General features: G+C 43.4%; 2 protein-coding genes across 3 annotated transcripts; one reads left to right on the forward strand and one right to left on the reverse strand.

The window, feature by feature from the left end:
* The first annotated feature begins 4,546 nt into the window (after positions 1-4,546).
* On the forward strand, positions 4,547-11,803 carry Glyp (glycogen phosphorylase). The gene is made up of 4 exons (XM_017166646.3): positions 4,547-4,953; positions 8,922-9,450; positions 9,521-11,127; positions 11,199-11,803. The coding sequence occupies exons 1-4, from the start codon at positions 4,711-4,713 to the stop codon at positions 11,352-11,354; spliced, it is 2,535 nt and encodes an 844-aa protein (XP_017022135.1). The 5' UTR covers positions 4,547-4,710; the 3' UTR covers positions 11,355-11,803.
* A 111-nt stretch (positions 11,804-11,914) lies between these two features.
* On the reverse strand, positions 11,915-20,196 carry tho2 (THO complex subunit 2-like protein). 2 transcript variants are annotated; one of them, XM_017166645.2, is made up of 15 exons: positions 19,838-20,196; positions 19,471-19,639; positions 19,165-19,412; positions 18,964-19,097; positions 18,502-18,902; positions 17,693-18,442; positions 17,240-17,629; positions 16,834-17,181; positions 16,114-16,707; positions 15,321-16,047; positions 14,599-15,255; positions 14,384-14,427; positions 12,715-12,889; positions 12,609-12,658; positions 11,915-12,383 (listed from the first exon to the last, which is right to left on the reverse strand). In XM_017166645.2, exons 1-15 carry the CDS (start codon positions 20,032-20,034, stop codon positions 12,240-12,242), a joined length of 5,028 nt encoding a protein of 1,675 aa, XP_017022134.1. In that variant the 5' UTR covers positions 20,035-20,196; the 3' UTR covers positions 11,915-12,239. The 2 variants fall into 2 exon arrangements, with proteins under 2 accessions (XP_017022134.1, XP_017022133.1); XM_017166644.2 differs by having other exon boundaries at positions 14,384-14,430.
* Between the last annotated feature and the right edge of the window lie 21 nt (positions 20,197-20,217).

Genomic DNA, 20,217 nt, shown 5'->3' on the forward strand with positions numbered 1-20,217 from the left:
CAAAGCAGCCAAGGCAATACAAATGGGCAAACAAAAACAGGAAGCGGGCTAATTACATTCCTTGTCCGGGTGTGTTTGTATGTGTCAGTGTACGTTGTGTTTTTGCGTTGTTGGGAGGAAGAAAACAATTTGTTGGGTGAATTATCTGCTAAATTAAGCAATTTCAATTCGAGAAACGTTACGAAACGAAACAAAACTGGGGCAAACGAATCCGAAGATCCCCTCGAAACCTGAAACCATCAAATCCTCGACAATTCGCCTCCTATTTTTTGCCAGGACTCGCACACATACACACACAGACAGACAGGCACTAATGCCATCGGGAGAGCGCTTATGTATGCGTGAGGTGAGGAAAACGCTGCACAAATCGGTTGCTAAGTAGCTCATAATGGCCACGCTTGCCCCGGAATGTTCCCACTGGGATCCTTAAATTCCTCTTCACTCCACACCTTCAAAGTATATGTCCGACTTTGTTTGAAGTTTGCCAAGGCAATTGGATGGCTGTATATGTGGAATAAGCTATGGAACACATTGAATATATTTGTCAATTCCATGCAAAAACTTTTTGAAGTTAATACCTGGCAAAGTTTTATGTAATAAAAAGGAAACGAAACATAAACGATAAATATTATTGGTTGCCACAAATATTTTAAGTAATTTTATATTATTTAAAAGACGTTTGTGGGTGTCTTTCTCCTTGTGTTTTGAATAAGTAAATTTTCTAGTCACATCAATTAACTTATTATAAATCTAAGACTTACTTTCTGTACTATAAAATACATAGTTAATTTAAGGCATTATTTTACTTTAATATTTAACATTTAAGAACATTCATAATTCGTTCTTAAAAAGAAAACACCTTTCGACTTATATTTATGTTGCTGCATCTTGGTATTTGGCTTCATACCTGGGCTATAAAAAGGGTTAAAGGTTACAAAATGCCACGCATACAAATGCCAGCGTACAACTGTTGCATGTACGTGTATGTACAGGTGAACTGTTACGCACATCTGTGTGTGTGTGTATGAGAGAACTTTTGATAAATGCAGATTTTATTGTAATTCGATATCAATTTGTGGGTGTGTGGACAGGGACAACCTGGGGGCAAGGCAATCGGTGGGCGCCCTGCCAATATCCAATATTGATATTGATACACACTTTTTATGGCAAACATTTAAACTGCCCAAGGGGACGTATTAAAGCGAAATCCAAAACGCAGTGATTATTGAAAAAAGGCAAAACAGTTTAAGGAGGCACTCCTGCCATTTATCCCTTTCCCAGCCATTTTGCGCATTAATCAGGAAGCTACAACTGGCAAATTACAACAGTTTTTGTTACGAAATGTTGCCATTTAATTTAATGAGACATCATTATGCCAAAACTTTAATCCCATCATCGCATAAGTAAGAAGCAGCAGCTTTTGAAAAAATTGTAATTATTGAGATACCGTTTTTTGGTTTGCAGACAGGTGCACTGAGAGAATATTAAGGATATGCAAAATAAATGTGGTGATAATTCCAATTTTAGATTTCTTCTAAATTGTTTAAAAGATTTTTATATATATTTTAAGTTTTCAGCCATTTAAAATGTATTTTAGATTAATTAGATCTAATTATTTTTACAAAAATAAAAATTATAAACAAAAATCACTTTAAAAAATATTTAAAAATTAAAGAAACATATCCTAAAGTTGAAATATACAAATCTTATCAATTACCTCCCTTTTCCAGAAGTAATTTTGAAAAAAAAAACACTTTTAAACTTACCTTCTAGGATTTGTGTATACAATTTAATTAATTTTGTTTAAGTGTGGAAAGTCAGGGCGTGCCGTGTGTTAATGATGTTTGGCAACTTCAACTCCGCACACATCCACAACCAAACACACTTACACATAGCCACAAACGCCCAGAAGGACACCTTTAGCATCCAATTAGCGGCAAAACGAGTTTCAGGATCTCTCACGTGTTCGCCATCCATTCTTCATCCCTTTCCCTCGCTCCTTTGCACTCACTCCATTCTAACAAGCACTCGAATCGCTCTTTTTTCACACGGCAAACGCAATTCACATATGTTTCGTGTGTGTTTGTTTGCATACTCGTCTGTGTGTGTGTGTGTGTATGTGTAGTAGTAGTAGTAGTAGTTTTCACTCCCACTCACACACACTCATATCCCCTGAGCTTTTGTGCGGCAAACAAACAAGCAACAACAAACAGGTAGCGTGGTAAAAAATGAAAAATGGCAACACTTTAACTTTTGAAGGGCGCCTCACCCGCAATTTCCCCTTTCCCCGGTTTGCCGCTTGCCTTCAAATTCGTATTTTTTAACCGAGATTATTTTTGTTAGCGTTTTTCACTCGAAAAAAAAATGTGCCTGGAACATTATTGCTAAAACTTTAATTAAAAATGAAAGGTACATTTTTTTCGTGTATATGCAGAGGCAACAGTGCGTATACTTTATATTCTTTGTTTGAGTGTGCATAGCACATACGCACTGTTGGCACACTAGAACCCTAAAAATCTTATTTTATTAATCATTAATTTTAATTAAGTTATTTTTTTTAGATAATGATTCAACATATTTTTACAAGATAATGATACTAAAATTAAATGCAGTTTTATAACGAATAATTTTGTATATCTCAGATCACGCTCTGCTTTAATATTTAAATTTCCCTAAAACACTATTTTGAATATTATTAAGAATTTGGTGAATTTAGTTATGCCTTCTTTCAGTGTAATCTTTTTTTCGCATGAGTATAACTTGTGCATAATACTCGCTATGGCATAAAAAAAAAAGGAGTAACAAAACAAAAACTGGTTGCATAGTGCATATGGCGAGGCGGAGTCAACAAGCGTAAGGTTGGCGGGATTCACCAGATTCCAATTAAGTTTTTAAATTTTCAGCAGACAAGCTTATGAATGATGACGTTCATTTGGATGAAATGGCTGCTCACCTGGCAAATGTCCAAAAGAATTTCCCTTTCTTTTCCGGAAATGTGCTAATCATTTTCATTTACACAGCGAACCCGGCCAAGGGAAAGCGAAACGGTGAACACAAGAAAACAAGAGGCTCCTTGAGCCCCCCCAATATTTTCGTCCATTTTCCCAGGCACCTCTTTCAAGGACCTTTCCGCATGCATTCCCAAGTAGTTGAACATGGTAGTGCCATTATGGGAAGTAATAAACAAGAAATGGAATAACTAAATTGTTTGGATAGAATTGCAGATGCTCTTTGTCCTTGCCGGTAAGCAAAGAACAAATGATGGGAAAATAAACATTTCTTTAACAAAGTGCAAAAGGGAATTTTTTAACACACTTTTCATCAGACCCGAAGCGTTAATGATGGAATGATGGAACTGTAGAAAAGTTTTAATCGCACATAAAATAAAAATTTGAACTTAAATATAATAATTGATTATAAATGTTATAATTACATTTTTTATTATTTTGATTTTTACATTTATCTTTTAATATAAATTATTTATCAAAGCCAACTTAGACTTAAAATTGAATTAAAAAGTTTTTGTTTTTCTATAAAGTTTTGTTTAATTTTTGTTTACTTTAAGTTAATTAAGTAAAACTTTTTATTACTATTATGAATTCCAATTAATTAATACCCGCATAATTATTTAGACTAATTATGCACAGTCTATATTTTCTAGATAGTTATTCTTCCTAAGAAAAGTACAAGTGCAGTAAGCACAACCTATTATTTATTTATAATAAATATAAATTATTTATCATAAATTAATAATTTTAAACTTCAAACGGGAACCCGCCAATATTCTTTTCTAACAGCTGTTGTAGAAGCTCCAAGCTCTGACTTTTTTTTTAATCGGTTCCGATATACTAGTTCAATCAAAAAAATACAAAATTTGTCATTATTTTCAGAAACGAAATAATTAAAAATTAAATCACCACTTACACCACCTTACAATCTCCAGATGGATTAGATTTTGATATAGTTTATATTGATTTTTAAAATATGATGATTTACAGTTTGCAGAAAAAGGTGGAAGGGGGTGTCAGAGGTGGAGCATATCTTCGAAAGTTAAGCCCCACTCACAGCTGTTCAAGAAACTTTCTGCCAGCTGTTCTAGAAGCTCCAAGCCAAAAGCAGATGGCGCCAGCCAGGCTTTTCGCCGCCAAGCAAACAAAAAGCATACGAAAAGTTGAAATAAAAACAGAAAATAAACAACAATACGCATGACAATACTATGACCTTCGCACAAGGTGACTGGGGCACACAGAGAGCAGAGAGACTAGGAGAGAGGGAGTCGTATAGGAGGAACCCCTGGGGAGAGTACTCTGGGAGGGAGCAATGCAGGCGGGAGAGCGTGATAGAGGGAAGGTAGAAATAGCATTTTGTTGCAGTGCAAGGAGACTCACATCAGAAAGCTGATAAGAAACGCTGCCTCTACTTCGCTTGTTGTTTACAAGAGCGCCGCAGATAGAGAGTGACGAAGAAAGCGAAGAACGATGAAGAGAGAGCCGAAAGCTCGAGAAAAAAAGCTCCGGGAAGTATAATGCACAGCGCGGCGTGAGAATTATTCCGGATTTTGCAGTGAACGGTCGTCTGGGTTGTGTCTCCTCTTCGCATTCGCATTCGCCTTTCGCATCTCATACACACGCGCGCCCACGCAACGCAACGGAATCAGAGTAGCAATACATATAGAGAAGAGTGAGAGGATATTTTAACTAGGACAACGCCATGTCGAAGCCCCAATCGGACGCGGATCGGCGCAAGCAGATCTCGGTGCGCGGCATCGCGGAGGTGGGCAATGTGACCGAGGTGAAGAAGAACTTCAATCGCCACCTGCACTACACGCTCGTCAAGGATCGTAATGTGTCCACGCTGCGCGACTACTACTTTGCCCTGGCCAACACCGTCAAGGACAACATGGTGGGCCGGTGGATTCGCACACAGCAGCACTACTACGAGAAGGATCCCAAGGTGAGTTCAACTGGAGTGGCGGCGCGGCGGCGGGCGGAGGCCCCCACCCGCTTATTGATTTTACCCAGGGTCACCTACTCCGTGGAAATTTCCAAAAGAGCATAAAAAAAAAGTTCTCTAACCTTACTTTCACTGAGCCCTTTACATCCCTTAGGGATTTTAAGCTGTTTAAAGTTATTAATTGTAGGAGATTTCGGATATATATTTTTATTAAATAACTTCCTTTGAATGAAACATAAAATTTAAACCTAGATTTAGGGTAACTCCCCTCTATAATTATCCTCTTCTGCAAACTTCAATAAAAAATTTGGATAACTAAAATATTTTTCCTATTTTTTTGGCTATTACGACATTTTTTCGGCCTTTTCCATTCCCTGTCTTTACCATCTCTCTCTTGCTCTCTCTCTCTCACTTCTTCTCTGATTTATTCTGCACTTTTTGCATTTTCGGTTTTTATTGCTTTCCCACGCTTTTGTGTTTTGCTTCGTTTTCTTTAATTGCTTGCAAATTAAAGAAAAGCAAAAATGCATTGGGATCAATGCCAAAAACGTGTGAAAAAAACTTAAAAATGTCTGAAACTTTCACTGCAACAAATTAAAATGGGTGTGATAAAAAAAATAAATGTGCTAAAAAGCCGGCGATTTTTTTTACCCCTGAATTTCCCTCCCATTTGAGATTTTCCCCCTCACCGCCAGCTGAGGAAGCAACAACATCATATAAATAGCTACTCGAACAGCAGCTGTCGCAGAGCTACTTATGTATAAATCTAAACATATTTATGACATTTAAATAAATACAATACCTATATTATAAAAAAAAGGGGAGGATGAACTTGTTCTTATATTAGGAATTAAAAAAATAAGAATCCTAAATAATGTTTAATAAAAAAATTTTAACCCAAACTAAAATATAAAACTCATATCAAAATATTTCTAAACAAAGTGGAATACATCTTTCAAAGAAACTAAATTAATTCCAAATGACCTTAATTTTTTCCGTGTAATATTCTTGGCTGTCCCAATTTTCTCAAATATTACCCAAGAAAATGCAACTTAAGTAAGTCAAGTGTGTGCGGCATTCTCGACGGCAAACACATCAATTACCTCCCCTTTGGCCAGCGTCGAGCGAGTGTATCCATCAGATACACAATATACAATATACTGACAAATACTTAAACCCAAAGTCGAAGCCAACCTAGCACGTGCCCAAAGCGTGAGCTTTTCATTAGCAAAATTTTCGCAGCATCGGTAGAGAAACTAAACATTTTTGTCCTTGCTGAATGTCAGCTTAAATCACTTTCAATTTCTATGCCCACCCAGCAGACTCAACTACGAATGTTTCTATTAATTTCCCATTGACCACGAGCAATTTCAAGCGGCCCATATATGTATACTTTTTCGGTCATAAATATTTTCAATTTAACTAATTTGTGGAAACTGCCGCGGTGGCGGCCAAAAAAAAAAAGAGGCACTACCGACACACATCTTTTCAAGGTCAATCAAAGGTTATTAACAACAACTGACAAAAATATCAAAAGGAAAATTTTCCCCCATTTTTATTTTATTTTCCTCTCACTCATACTCTCTCTCTGGGGTTTTATTTTGGCTGCCGTTTCAGTTATATATATATTTTCTTGGCTTGTTCAGGTTGTGGAACTTTTATATGTCCCATTAAATATGTAGGCCCGATTCTGTTTAGTTGTCCCCTCGCATGCAATTAGCTCACGCAACCATTTGAACGCCGAGAGAGAAATGGAGAGATATATATTTCATTTGTATCCGAGACTTCGATTATATCTCGCAGATACACAAACAGCTGTTGTTATGCGTAGCCGAGTAGTTAGAGTTAATTGAAGCGTACTTGGCGACCCTTTAGCTCTGTAGCAAATTATGCAAATTGAAGAAAGTTCAGCGGGGCATAATAGAGTTATTTATTTATTTTTCCGTGTAATTTTCCGCAATTGAAGCTTTCCTTTGACAAGCAAGTCAGTCTGACTAAAACGAAAGTACAATGCTTGGTGACTTATTGCCGGCACATGGAAACCCAATTAAATGCGTTCAACGACTATCAAATTTCCAACTTCCTATGCACCAATGCAGGCCAATCAATTGATTGCATATACAGGTGAAAAACAATAAACAATAAAAGCAAACAAATATCGGACCGGCAGTTTTGTTGTCGAGGCCTTGTCGTTGTTCATTATCAAAGCCGCAAAAAAATTATAAAAACAACAAATGTCTGGGGTCTTAATTCAGGTTCGGATTTGGCCAGAACGTTCGGCGAGAGACCCTACACACCAGAATTCGGAACAGCTGGGAAAAGAAATATCACAACCGGCAGTTGAATGACTCGAAAAGCTTTTTATTGGGGCTAAAAGATTACTCATGGTTTGTTGTGGGGCTCCATCCCAGGCATCCATCCATCCGATTAGATAAGCTAACTAGGTTATTAACATTATTTTTTGGGGTGCCGGGGAAAAGGTCATGCTTAGAATCGTTTTTTATACATTTGGTAATCTCAAAATTGATTATCGGGATTTTCATTATAATGCTTTCATTTTTAGATTGGGTATATAGAAGATAGATTATATAGTAGGGTACATGAAATATTATAAATGAAAAAAATGTTTTTTAAAGTATTTTCAGAAAATCCTTCTTTAATCACACCAACAGTGTATTAGAAAACCAACACATCCCCCTCCTTCTAAATTAATAGTTATAATTTCACCCATTACCTAATCCAGCATATCTTATCTGCTAATAGTTGGCGAAATAATCGAAAATAAGGCCGCTATAGTGGCGCCTTAACCCCTTTCACCTACAAATATGCACACAGAGACACGCTCGCCAAACATTCCGCACTAATTAGCTATAGTTTTTCCACCGGATCACATAGCATCAGACAACTGAAATCAGCATGCGCCGACGGTATGCGTTTTGAGTTGAAGATTACATGGGATGTTGATAAGGATTAAGCATACCTTGGAGCCATTAGCTATTCACCGGCGACACTGTCGGCGATGTTGTCGTCAATGGATGATCGGTGATCCGTGATAGTCGATTAACGATCGATGATCAGCCCAGCATTGGAGCGGAGATAGTGATCCCGATTCCGGAGGTAGATCCATGCTCTGCCATGATGTTTGCTCAGCATGCAAGGTGCAGCCTGCAATCGGTTGTTGCCGGGCTATAGCCATAAACAACAATAAATGCCCTCGTAACATCGATCGGTCGAGTCGCTGATTATGAATGCCTTCCTCTATTTATAGTTCCCCAGTTGGGTTGCCCTGAAATTAGCTAACGATTCCTGGGCTGATAAGAGGGGGCACTGGGTGACCTTCTGGCCAAGCATAACTGGGCTAGCGCCTCCTTATCGGGCTTACCTGGGTAAGGGGGGAACGGTGTGTGCACTGTACAGTTGAGCCTTGCACTTGGCTGATCATTACGAGAATATCAAAACCAAACTGGTTTGGTAGTGAGCTTTATGATCACGGCTCTCTTAAGCTGAGCGATTAATGCTCTTCAAACACTTGGATTATGCTCTTCGATGCGTGATATATTTTGATCTTAAGATTACGGTTGGATTTTTTAAGAATATTTTATTAACTTAAATTTTAAACCAATTTTTTTAAGATCATTAAGAGTACCTAGAATGCCAGCTTTACCTTTTGGGTCTTAAAAAGTCTTTCTTAATTTAACAATAATTATTCACTTGTTAATTAAGTTATTAATATTATTATTAGTTAAACTTACTAATATTTCAAGAGTTATTTCTATTATTTATATTTATTCTATGGACATTTTTCTTCTCTATTTTCTGTTTACCTTTTCTTGACATGGCTCATTATAATTTGTAATTCAATTCCTTGAACTTCCACACAAATTAGGCCACTCCTGTACTTCATCCTTCCTTCAATTCATCAAAAAATCCAATTTACTAATGATTTCCCTTCTCCCATTAACTTTCAGCGCGTCTACTACCTGTCGCTTGAGTACTACATGGGTCGCTCCCTGACCAACACCATGATCAACTTGGGCATCCAGAGTGAGTGCGAGGAGGCCATGTACCAGCTGGGTCTGGACATTGAGAATCTGGAGGAGATGGAGGAGGATGCCGGTTTAGGCAACGGTGGTCTGGGTCGCCTGGCCGCCTGTTTCCTGGACTCGATGGCCACCCTTGGCCTGGCTGCCTATGGCTATGGCATCCGTTATGAGTACGGCATCTTCGCCCAGAAGATCAAGAACGGTGAGCAGGTGGAGGAGCCCGATGACTGGCTGCGTTATGGCAATCCCTGGGAGAAGGCCCGTCCCGAGTTCATGCTGCCCATCAACTTCTACGGTCGCGTGATCGACACGCCCGAGGGCAAAAAGTGGGTGGATACCCAAAGGGTGTTCGCCATGCCCTACGACAATCCCATTCCCGGATACGGCAACAACCATGTGAACACGCTGCGTCTGTGGTCCGCCAAGTCGCCCATCGACTTTAACCTGAAGTTCTGTAAGTACCTGTAAAACCTCTTTGAGGGAGAACCAAAGTCTAACCTATTTGTTCCTGTTCACTCCTCCAGTCAACGATGGTGACTACATCCAGGCCGTGCTGGATCGTAATCTAGCTGAGAACATCTCCCGTGTGCTGTACCCCAACGACAACTTCTTCGAGGGCAAGGAGCTGCGTCTGAAGCAGGAGTACTTCATGTGCGCCGCCACCCTGCAGGACATTATCCGCCGCTACAAGGCCTCGAAGTTCGGATCGCGGGAGGCAGTCCGCAACTCCTTCGATCACTTCCCAGACAAGGTGGCCATCCAGCTGAACGACACCCATCCGTCGCTGGCCATCCCTGAGCTGATGCGCATCCTGGTCGACGAGGAGCACCTGGACTGGGAGAAGGCCTGGGATATCACAACCAGGAGCTGTGCCTACACCAACCACACCGTGCTGCCAGAGGCTCTGGAACGCTGGCCGGTGTCCATGCTGGAGTCGATCCTGCCCCGTCATCTGCAAATCATCTACCACATCAACTTCCTGCACATGGAGAATGTGAAGAAGAAGTTCCCCGAGGACCTGGACCGCATGCGTCGCATGTCCCTGGTGGAGGAGGATGGCGAGAAGCGCATCAACATGGCCCATCTGTCGATTGTGGGCTCCCATGCCGTCAATGGCGTGGCTGCCATCCACTCGCAGATCCTGAAGGACTCGCTCTTCCACGACTTCTACGAAATGGATCCCAAGAAGTTCCAGAACAAGACCAACGGCATCACCCCCCGTCGTTGGTTGCTGCTCTGCAACCCCGGACTGTCCGATCTGATTGCCGAGAAGATCGGCGATGAGTGGCCAGTCCATCTGGATCAGTTGGTTGCCCTGAAGAAGTGGGCCAAGGACCCGAACTTCCAGCGCAACGTGGCCCGCGTCAAGCAGGAGAACAAACTGAAGTTGGCCGCCATCCTGGAGAAGGATTACGGCGTCAAGGTGAACCCATCCTCCATGTTTGACATCCAGGTGAAGCGCATCCACGAGTACAAGCGCCAGCTGCTGAACTGCCTGCACATCATCACCCTGTACAACAGGATCAAGAAGGATCCCACAGCCAACTTCACGCCCAGGACAATCATGATCGGCGGCAAGGCTGCTCCCGGCTACTATGTGGCCAAGCAGATCATCAAGCTCATCTGCGCCGTGGGCAATGTGGTCAACAATGATCCCATCGTTGGCGACAAGCTGAAGGTCATCTTCCTGGAGAACTACCGCGTTACCCTCGCCGAGAAGATCATGCCCGCCGCTGATCTCTCCGAGCAAATCTCTACCGCCGGCACAGAGGCCTCCGGTACCGGCAACATGAAGTTCCAGCTGAACGGTGCCCTCACCATCGGCACCTTGGATGGCGCCAATGTGGAGATGGCCGAGGAGATGGGCCTGGACAACATCTTCATCTTCGGCATGACCGTCGATGAGGTGGAGGCGCTCAAGAAGAAGGGCTACAACGCCAACGACTACTACAGCACCAACCCGGAGGTCAAGCAGGTGATCGACCAGATCCAGGGTGGCTTCTTCAGCCCCGGCAATCCCAACGAATTCAAGAACATTGCCGACATTCTGCTCAAGTACGATCACTACTACTTGCTGGCCGACTACGAGGCATACATCAAGGCCCAGGATCTGGTCTCCAAGACCTACCAGGTGAGTGTCTAGAAACTGAAGGTTTTTTAGCACTTTTGGCTAAACCTTTACTTCAATCTGATTATTTGCAGAACCAAGCCAAGTGGCTGGAGATGTCCATCAACAATATTGCGTCCAGCGGCAAGTTCTCGTCGGATCGCACCATCGCCGAGTATGCCCGCGAGATCTGGGGCGTGGAGCCCACCTGGGAGAAGCTGCCGGCGCCAGAGGATCAGCCACAGAACTAAATCAATTAACACACATTTTCGGATATTATTTTATTATTTATGTGATTTGGCTTTTGTCAAAGTCAAAGTCCCATTTTAGGCGCCAAAAGCAACAACAACTAAAACTAACCAATTAATCGGAATTGTTAATATTTTATTTAATAAAAATCAAAGATAAACAATTCAACCAAATAGTTCTCTCATCACTGTGGAAGCGAAGCAGCTGCAAGCCAAGCCGGTACCTACCTAAAAAAAAAGACCTCAGGAACACTTTCAAAGTAAACAAATTACAACAAAAAAAAACACAAAACAAAGAATAAAAATGAATAGAAAAGTTATAAAATAAACGTAAGTGGCAAGCTTGTTAATAGATATCGGATATGCGTGTTTTAAATCGAGATTAAACCTCAAGTTCAACTGTTAAATGTAACAAATTAATTTAAATTGAATAAAATTTGATTCGAAATAAAGGTATTTTATGTATTCTATTTGGGTTTTGGGGTGGTCTTTATAAAAGAATTGTAAAACAATATAATAAAATAATTAAATTTCATATTTTCAAACCGCTTATATTATACACAATTTTATTTTGTACTTAAAACTAAATGAAAATTTTACTCGAGAAACTTAATTTGGAAAAATTCAAATTACAAATATGAAAACCCATTGAGTAATTAAAACAGGCTTTTAGTTTTTAGTTTTTAGTTTTTACATTGGTGTAATTGTTTGGATTTGTCTCTTTTAGTCACTTAAAAAATTGTAAACATTCAAAATTATATTCTTCTTTCCGATGCAACCGACAAGTTGATCCTGTTGAACAATTCAAATTTAAATTAAAAGATAAACAAAATGCTGTGCTCCGCAATATGCACAATTAATTGGGGAAGCAATATTCCTAATTTCATTTCAATAGTTGACTCTGGAGGAGCGAGTGGACTTGCTGATGCTGTATTGCCGATCATCGCCTCGCGAACTGCTGCTCCCGCCTCCTGCTCCTGCGCCTCTTTCTCTATCAAATTTCTCGTGTGAACGCTCCCGGGGTGATTTTTCCTATGAAGGAGAACGATTTTCATTATTTACTACAATTTCTTACGAGGTAATTTGTCTCAGAGAGGCGATAACGATATTTGACGACCTTAAGATATTAAGCGAAACAATTTGGACATATCCTTTTTGTATATATAAATCCCTACGCTAGGCATGACACAATGTGCAGGTGGCTAATCAAATACCTCTCTTTCTTCTTAGACTGTTATTATTGGCATAAAAACTCACCCTGTGTCGCTGCTCTCTCTCCCGCAACTGTTCGTCCTCGCCATTTTGTGCTAAAATCGTTCGTTCTTGAATGTCTTGAATATTCGGCAAATAAGTCTTCTCTCACCTTCGCGGCGACGCTTGTGCTCGCTGCTATTGGACTCCTCGGCGCGATCACGTTTGCGTCCTAGTTTGCGATCCTTGCGCGCGTCGCGCTCCTCATCCGATAGCTTGTCCTTGTTGCGCTCTTTGGTCTTGATGCCGCGCGCCTTCTTCACGCTGTCCACCAGTTCTTCCACCTTCTGCAATGGCACAGGATTAATGGTTGTAAATATAAATAAATATTATCTCTCTGCACGTCTGCACGTCTCCTGAATGAAATTCACAAAGTGTGAATATGCTCAAACAATGGTGTTTGCCTAGGTCTGTCTTTGGGGAAACCCTTCCTTTATTTTTTGAGTCTGTTACTTGGCTTAAGTTTAATCCGCTGCCCTTTCCACGCGCTTATCACTTACCCCGTGCACAGTCTCAAGATCGAACGAATTAAGAGCTAAACTGCGCTGCACAGGTAATCAGAGTCGATGACAGGATCCACACGGATTTATACAGGCGCCCACAAAGCTTGGCTTCCACAGGATACAAGGCAGGGGTAGAGATCCTTCCGTATTCTTTGCTTAGAAGTTGAAGTTGATTTTCCAGGTCCAGAATGCGTAAGATGCTTCGTTAATGACGGTGATGATATGCTTTTATTTCAATTATTTTGAAGAATTTCTTTTCCTTGAAGAGAGGGTTACGTCCTCGGAACGTGAGTCGATCAGGTCAAGGTATCCATATCAAGTTTCTCAACTTCCAGCGCCAGATATATATATTATTGTTATTTTTATAAACAACTGTTGTAGCTTAGATTGCAGTTGTTGTTTTCAATGTTTCCACATTAGCAGATTTACTATCCAAGTTTGGGGTTGAAGAACCATTGATTTACGTTTATGAGATGAAGTAAAGCATTCCATTGGCAAATGAAACATGACGTTTAGGGGGGAATATGACACGAATCTCATCGGGGCACAGCTATTTATGGTTAGATCCAGCTTACAGCTTCCAGAATGCTCAGCATTCTTTTTAATTTCTCGTGTCCAAAATATTCTTTCAGATTCCTTCGATTTCATTAATTCGTTATGTATACCATTTATGTATACAAGTAGTTGATCTTTTGATGATTGTTGATTGTTGATTTTGATTTTGCTTTTAGTAGATTCAGCTTTTTTTCACAAATGATTTCCGTAGGTTTTCAGAAGAGGTTGATTCCTTCCTGGTCCAGTTATCATTAGAAGATTTTGTCGTCTCAAGCAACTCGATTCGTTGTCTTTCCTCACTCCATAGGCGTCGCCTCCTCCTTTGGTCCCCATATATATTCGTGTTCTTAAACTAATCTACAACTAATTAACAAACTTAAATACACCAAAAAAGTGTAGGTCTGATCACTTGACTATACTGTCACAACTTTTGACTAATTGATACCCCGGAATATTGGTATATACAGCATTTGATACTTAAAAATAAGATTAGAGATGAGGTCAGGTCCACCATCGAATCCAGCATTTGGTATTGTTTTCACATTAAAATGCGTTTTTCTTGTTGATTTTTGTAGAATTTTTGGAGTAGCAGTCTGTCTGAAGTTTGGTGTTAGGTTGCTCTCCGGATATGGCCGTCATCGTGGTCTCGCTTGTCGTCGTTGTTGTTGTTTATTACCGTTGTCTCTTAGCGTATTCTTATGCCTGCAACCGTATGCTACTAACCTTTGAACTGCTCGAGGACGACTCCAATTTGCGGCGTTTTGAATCTACTGAAAAAGTGAAAGTGAAAAGTGAAAGTATAACAAATATTAAAAATTATTTATAATAAATATATAAAATATAATACATATAAAAAATATAATACACAATAATAAATATTAAAAATATAATACACAAGTTATAATATAAAAAATTATAATAATGTGCGTTCCACATACCTTTTTCATATTCAATGGTCTCATGGCTACGCTGTCGGTGCTGTAACGACCCATTGCTCTCATTGGACACGGAACTCAGATCGCGATCCCGCATCCGGCCCTCGTATTCCTCGTAGTGACGTTGATCGGTACTACCAACGAGGTCCACCGTCTCAACGCCATCTCCATGCCGATGACGCTCCTCATTGCCACCGCCGCCGCCGCCACGTCGAGATGATTTCTCGCGCTTTATAGACCGCTGTTGCGCCGCCGCCGCCGCCTCCAACTCGTCCAGACGCTGCGAGCGTTCACGCGACCGCTGATGCTGCTCTGCTTCCGTTCTCTGCTCCTTAATCCGCACTGTCTCTCTGGAGCTGCGATGGCTGCTGCCATGGCGCTGCTCCTGCTCCTGCTGCTGCTGCTGCCTGTCCCGCTCCACATCGCGGCCGCGACCCTCGGCGCTCTGTCTGCTGCTGCTACCGTTGCTGCCGTTGTTGGTCTGTTGCTCTAGCTGCTCTTCCCTGTGGCGAGATTGCGATTCCCTTGGCGCTGGCAGATCTCGTTGTTTGACCTCGCGGTCGTTGGTTGACGCGGAGATCGAGGTGGATAGGGAGGATGTGGACACCACAGAAGGACCCTCGCTTTTCTGGCCTCTCGGATCGATGCGTGTGAGTGGAGCTAAAAAGAAAAGAAAATATTTATTAATTTAAGTTGAGGTTTTGCAAGGGAAGGTCATGCCCCACCTGGCTTAGTCTCCTGATCCTTGCTGCTGCTAGGCTTTTGATCGTTGCTGTAGATTGTTCCGGCGGCTGACTTCGCTCCGCCTGAGGCTCCTTGACCAGGAATAACGGTCGTCGGTAGGGATTCCTTCTCCAAAGACACTACCCTGGTAACGCCACCAGAGTCACCGCCAACTCCTTGCGGCGACTCCTTGTTGTTGTTGTTGTTGCCTGGCCGCTCGGCCATCTGATGGAAGTCGCTCTCCTTGAACATGTGCGGCGTCTTCAGCTTCAGCTGACCAATGTAGCTGGAGGCAATGACATACAGATCCGGACGCTTCGTCTTCTCCTCCTCGCGCACCTTGTCCACCTTGCGCTCTATGATCTGGGCCAACTTGGCCAGGACCGGATAGTGGGGCAGGATGCGCATCAAAATGATGAGAGCGTTGCGAATCTGCATAAAGTCCTTCGAGTCCAGGCAGAACACAATGGCCTTGGTGATCTTGTAGTGCCACTTGTGGCACACATGGCGGTAGTTCTCATAGCCCACATGGTCGTTGGCCTCCGAGAACTGATTGCTCACCCGGAACTTGGTGACAAAGCCGGGATAATTGGCGCACTCCTTGTTGAAGACCGCCTGGTCGGCATGCCAACGCATCACGGTCTCCAGCATGGCGCACAGGAAGCGACCGTAGCGCGTAGCCTCGCCCTCCGTGCACGACGTCACCGAGTAGGTAATGTCACAGAAGATCTTTAAAGGATGAGCAGAGGGACATATTGTAACAAATACTTGGCATTATCCCAAAGAAAAACTCACCCTATCGTAGCACAGCAGCGTGGCAAAGTTCGATGTCTTGAGGTTGTGTATGGTGTGTACAAACTTGGCGCAATATAGTGCATCCAAAGCCGTGAAGGTGCAGCGCGGAAAGAGGCAAAGCTGCAGGAACTGCGTTATGGTATCATTCTTGGCCGACTTGGCCGATCGCAGCAGGAACCAGCCATCCTTCTGCTCCTGCAACCGCTGCAAAATCTTATCCACATGCTCGTGCTGCTTCTTGCGCTCGTCGTTCAGCTTTTCCATCAGCGCAATATATCGCTCCTGCTCCTTCTTGTTCTTTGACTGATTAGAGTCCTTGCCCTCTGCCGCCTGCTGAGCCAGCTGCTTGAGCTTGCCAATCTCACGCTGATAGCTATCGTTCGGCACATGCAGATCGTACATGCTTAGGCTCCAGAAGGTGACCAGAAACTGCGGACTGATGTCCTCCCAGACCTTAAGGCTGTGCAGCGGACGCACGGATTCCACGATCGGGTTCATAATCAGCTGCGTGGCCTCCAGATACTTTTGCAGCTTCTGCGTGGGATTCAGCTTCTTGGCATTGGGATCCGCCCGGCGCAATTGATCGTACTTTTGCTGTGTGATAATAAACAGACAAGTGAAAGACTCGTTGAAAACATATTACCACATTAACATATCTTAAGCAGATCAACTTATTTTCAGACATTAAGAAACAGAATACCCGTGGAAAAGGAAACTTACATTTATCTGGTGGGTAAACATAGGTCTGGCCAAAAAGAACGCCACGTCCGTGTTGATGTGATATTCCCGCAGCATGGTTATGATCGAGGGTAGACGCTCCACATACTCGTCCACCGAATAGGTGGACCCCAGAAAGGTGCCAAACTGAACGAGCGTGTCCTGGCACTGATCGTACAGATTTCCTACTAGCTTCAAGTGACTGTGCGCCGCCGTTTCCCGATAGATCACACAGTGCTTTTGCTGGGCCATCAACAGACAAAGGGCCACGGCAAGATCGTTGTTGGCCAAGGCCTCTTTCAGACGATTCGACGACTTTTTCGTATTCCTCACTTGACTGAAGTAGCCAGCCTAAAGATGGAAGAAAATTAAGATCTTAAGCAGAAACAGAACCATTACAGATACTTACCTCTCCCCTGAGCTGTTCTCCGCCACACATGGCCTGCAACTGATCATTGGTCATCTCTTCGCAGGACTCCACACCCGCCATTTTGTGGACAATCTCGCGCAGAATCAGCAGGTCCAGGCTCTTCTGGGACTTAAGCTGATTGGCCACGTACTGCAAAAGACCGCTCAGCTCGATGCTGTACTTCTTGAAGATGGTGCCGCAAAAAGAGGCGAGGCTCTGCAGCCACAAGGACAACGAGGTGCCGTCGTCCTTGAACCTGAGGCGACCAGTCAACGTCAACGACTCGATGATGCAGTAACCCAAACAATCAAAGGACAAGGCAGTCAGATACTTGAGCATGTCGCAGACGGGCCCAATGAGATTGTCATAGATTTGGATTTGGAGGAGGATCTTGAAGATGAAATTAAGGAAGTTAAGGAAGAAATTCATGAAAAAAAGAAAGAGAAAACTCACATAGTCAAAGAGAAGGCCGGGAGCACAGTGGCTGTACTTGCCGACTAAACGACCCAGCTGCTTGACATTTTCCTTGCTCACTCGTTTCATAAGCGCCTTGACATCGCGCTGGGCCAGGCCACAGCGCCGGATCAGATTGGGATGCAGCTGGTAGCTGTCGTTCTTCCAGCGCGCATACAAGCTGTACCGATAATGGTAGGGGAAATACTTGAGCACACTCCAGATCAGCTCGGACATGGAACAGTTGTTGTCCAGGTAGAGCAGGGATGGCAGAATGCAGGCATCCAGGCAGCTGATGATGTCATAGTAGTGCTGCTCTGCCTCAGAGTTCGGCGGCGGTCCATTCATGCTATCCACGCCCATGTCCACCACCAGTTTGTTCATGATGCGGATCAGCTTGTACATTAGCACAGTGTCCAGGTGCATGCCCGGTCCCAGGACATTGGCCATCGGCCAGATGTACTTTCTCAAGTCGCCAAAATCCTTGGCCTGCATCTTGGCCACCAGCTTGACATCCTCGTACAAGCGACTGCGACTCTGCTTTCGACCCATGGGCGCCTTAAAGCACATCTTGTAGTACACGTGTTCCACGGTGAAGTGGATTAGATCGATAATGCCACGGGCGATGGGCTCCTGGTAGACAACAGATTGCTCTGGCAGTTTCTGGATGATCCGGTATGCATTTTCCCAGTCTCCCACTTTGAGTAGGGCCTCGCAGAGGCCAAACTTTTGATTTGCATTGTACTTTTCCTGTCAAGTAAGTGATTAATATAAAAAGATTGTTTGCTGTAAGCGAACTGTTTAGTTACCTCGTCGAATTTCTTCACAGAGGGCGGCGGTGGCGGGTCCTTGTCCTCGTCCTTCTTGTTGGTGGATATAAGATTAAGCTTGCGCACCATTTCCCTGGCATCCGCCATATCCTGTTCCCAGTCTGCCTTGATGCTCCCATCATTGGGAGTCAGCCAGACATACACATCGTCCAGCTGGATGACGCCGTGCTTGAGCAAGAGGGCACAGACATGATACAGGCTGCGGGGAGTGTGCGAGTCCTTGAAGTGGCAGAACTTGTAGCCAAGGACTTCGCATATAATGGCACCGGTTGGCATATAGCTACTCAGCAGGGGAATGAACAGCTGCCAGCGATCAGGGCGAGTTTCGAAGGACTCGATAATGATGTCCAGCACGCGATTGGGATCCAGATTAAAGCAGCCTAGGGAACAAAGTGGAACCCAAATGAAATCACAGTAAGACTCAGGCATCATTTTCCTTACCTATCAGAGACTTGATTATGTCCATAATGCTCTCTGGCGTGGTGTTATCTTCAAAGTCCTGATTTAACTCAGTGATTAGCTTGGCAAATCCCTCGCTCTCCTCCCGGAACAGGTTAAAGCGACGCTGCTTATAGCTAAAGGGAAATATATCAATTTTAAGGAATGCAAAAGCCATCAGAAAACATGTTTTCATATACATACTATAGCTTGGTTTTGACCTTGATGAACTTGGAGTAGAAGCTCTTGTTTTTCACAATGCCCACATCCTGCAGCGTGTCGATTTCCAAGCGCTCCTTCAACAGACTTTCGGGAACCACCTTGTCCATGTCCTTGACCAGCTGCACAAAGGCATGACGCTCCTCATGCAATCCCTCAGTCATAAGCGACGTTTCGCTATCCAGAATGTTAACCACATCCACTATGAGACTAGGCAGACCTTCGTGGAGGGGCTGAAAAACCAGTTAAGTTAAGCCCATCCTGGAGAAGACCCAGTGCCCTTGTACTCACCACTATTTCCCCAAGCAGGTGGATCACCAGATCCTTTTTGTGGGTAAAGCGCAGCGCATGCCAGAGCAGCTCGTAGATGGCATTGGACACCCCCTGCTTGAAGACACCATTCCGATCGTAGACAACTCCGTCCGTCTGATCCTGCAGCTGCTGTTTGAGGTACTTCAGGCTAAAAGGAAACGTTTAGTTTAGCTGAGTGCTATCCGTGTGCAGCAGAAGCCCAAACAGGCGACACAAGAGCGCGCGAATATTCCGCAGGACACTAACTGACGGCAGCCACTGTGCTGAGTGATGCGCGAGTGTGTGTGCGTGTGTGTATATCAGTAGCTGCAGTTGTATCGGTGTCTGAGCCGTGGTAACCACGTACAATTCGCTCCGTCCGGCCTTGTCAAAATGCTTAAATATATCCATGTTCAGGCCACCGGCCACGCCGGACCCGCTAATGGCGCCGCCGCCGCCGTTGGTATCCGTTTCAGCGGATGCGGCTGCCGTCGTCCGGCTCTCCGCTGCATCGCCGCCATCCTGCGTCCCCGTCACGCTCTTCAGTTTCTTCAGGCGCCGCATACGGTCTGTGATTGAGCGCCGATCAAATGGAAAACACGGGCTCGGTTTAATGGAGCTGTTTTCCGCTTAAAACTCGCTCAATTTGTTGAACTTGTGGGAATATTTTTTTCACTTTCTGCTTTTCAAGCAGTACGAGCAGTGTGACCGTCCACTTGACCCAACCGAAGTGCGAAAGTGGCTGGG

This window comes from Drosophila kikkawai, chromosome 2L (genome assembly GCF_030179895.1).
Source record: "Drosophila kikkawai strain 14028-0561.14 chromosome 2L, DkikHiC1v2, whole genome shotgun sequence".
NCBI lineage: Eukaryota > Metazoa > Arthropoda > Insecta > Diptera > Drosophilidae > Drosophila > Drosophila kikkawai.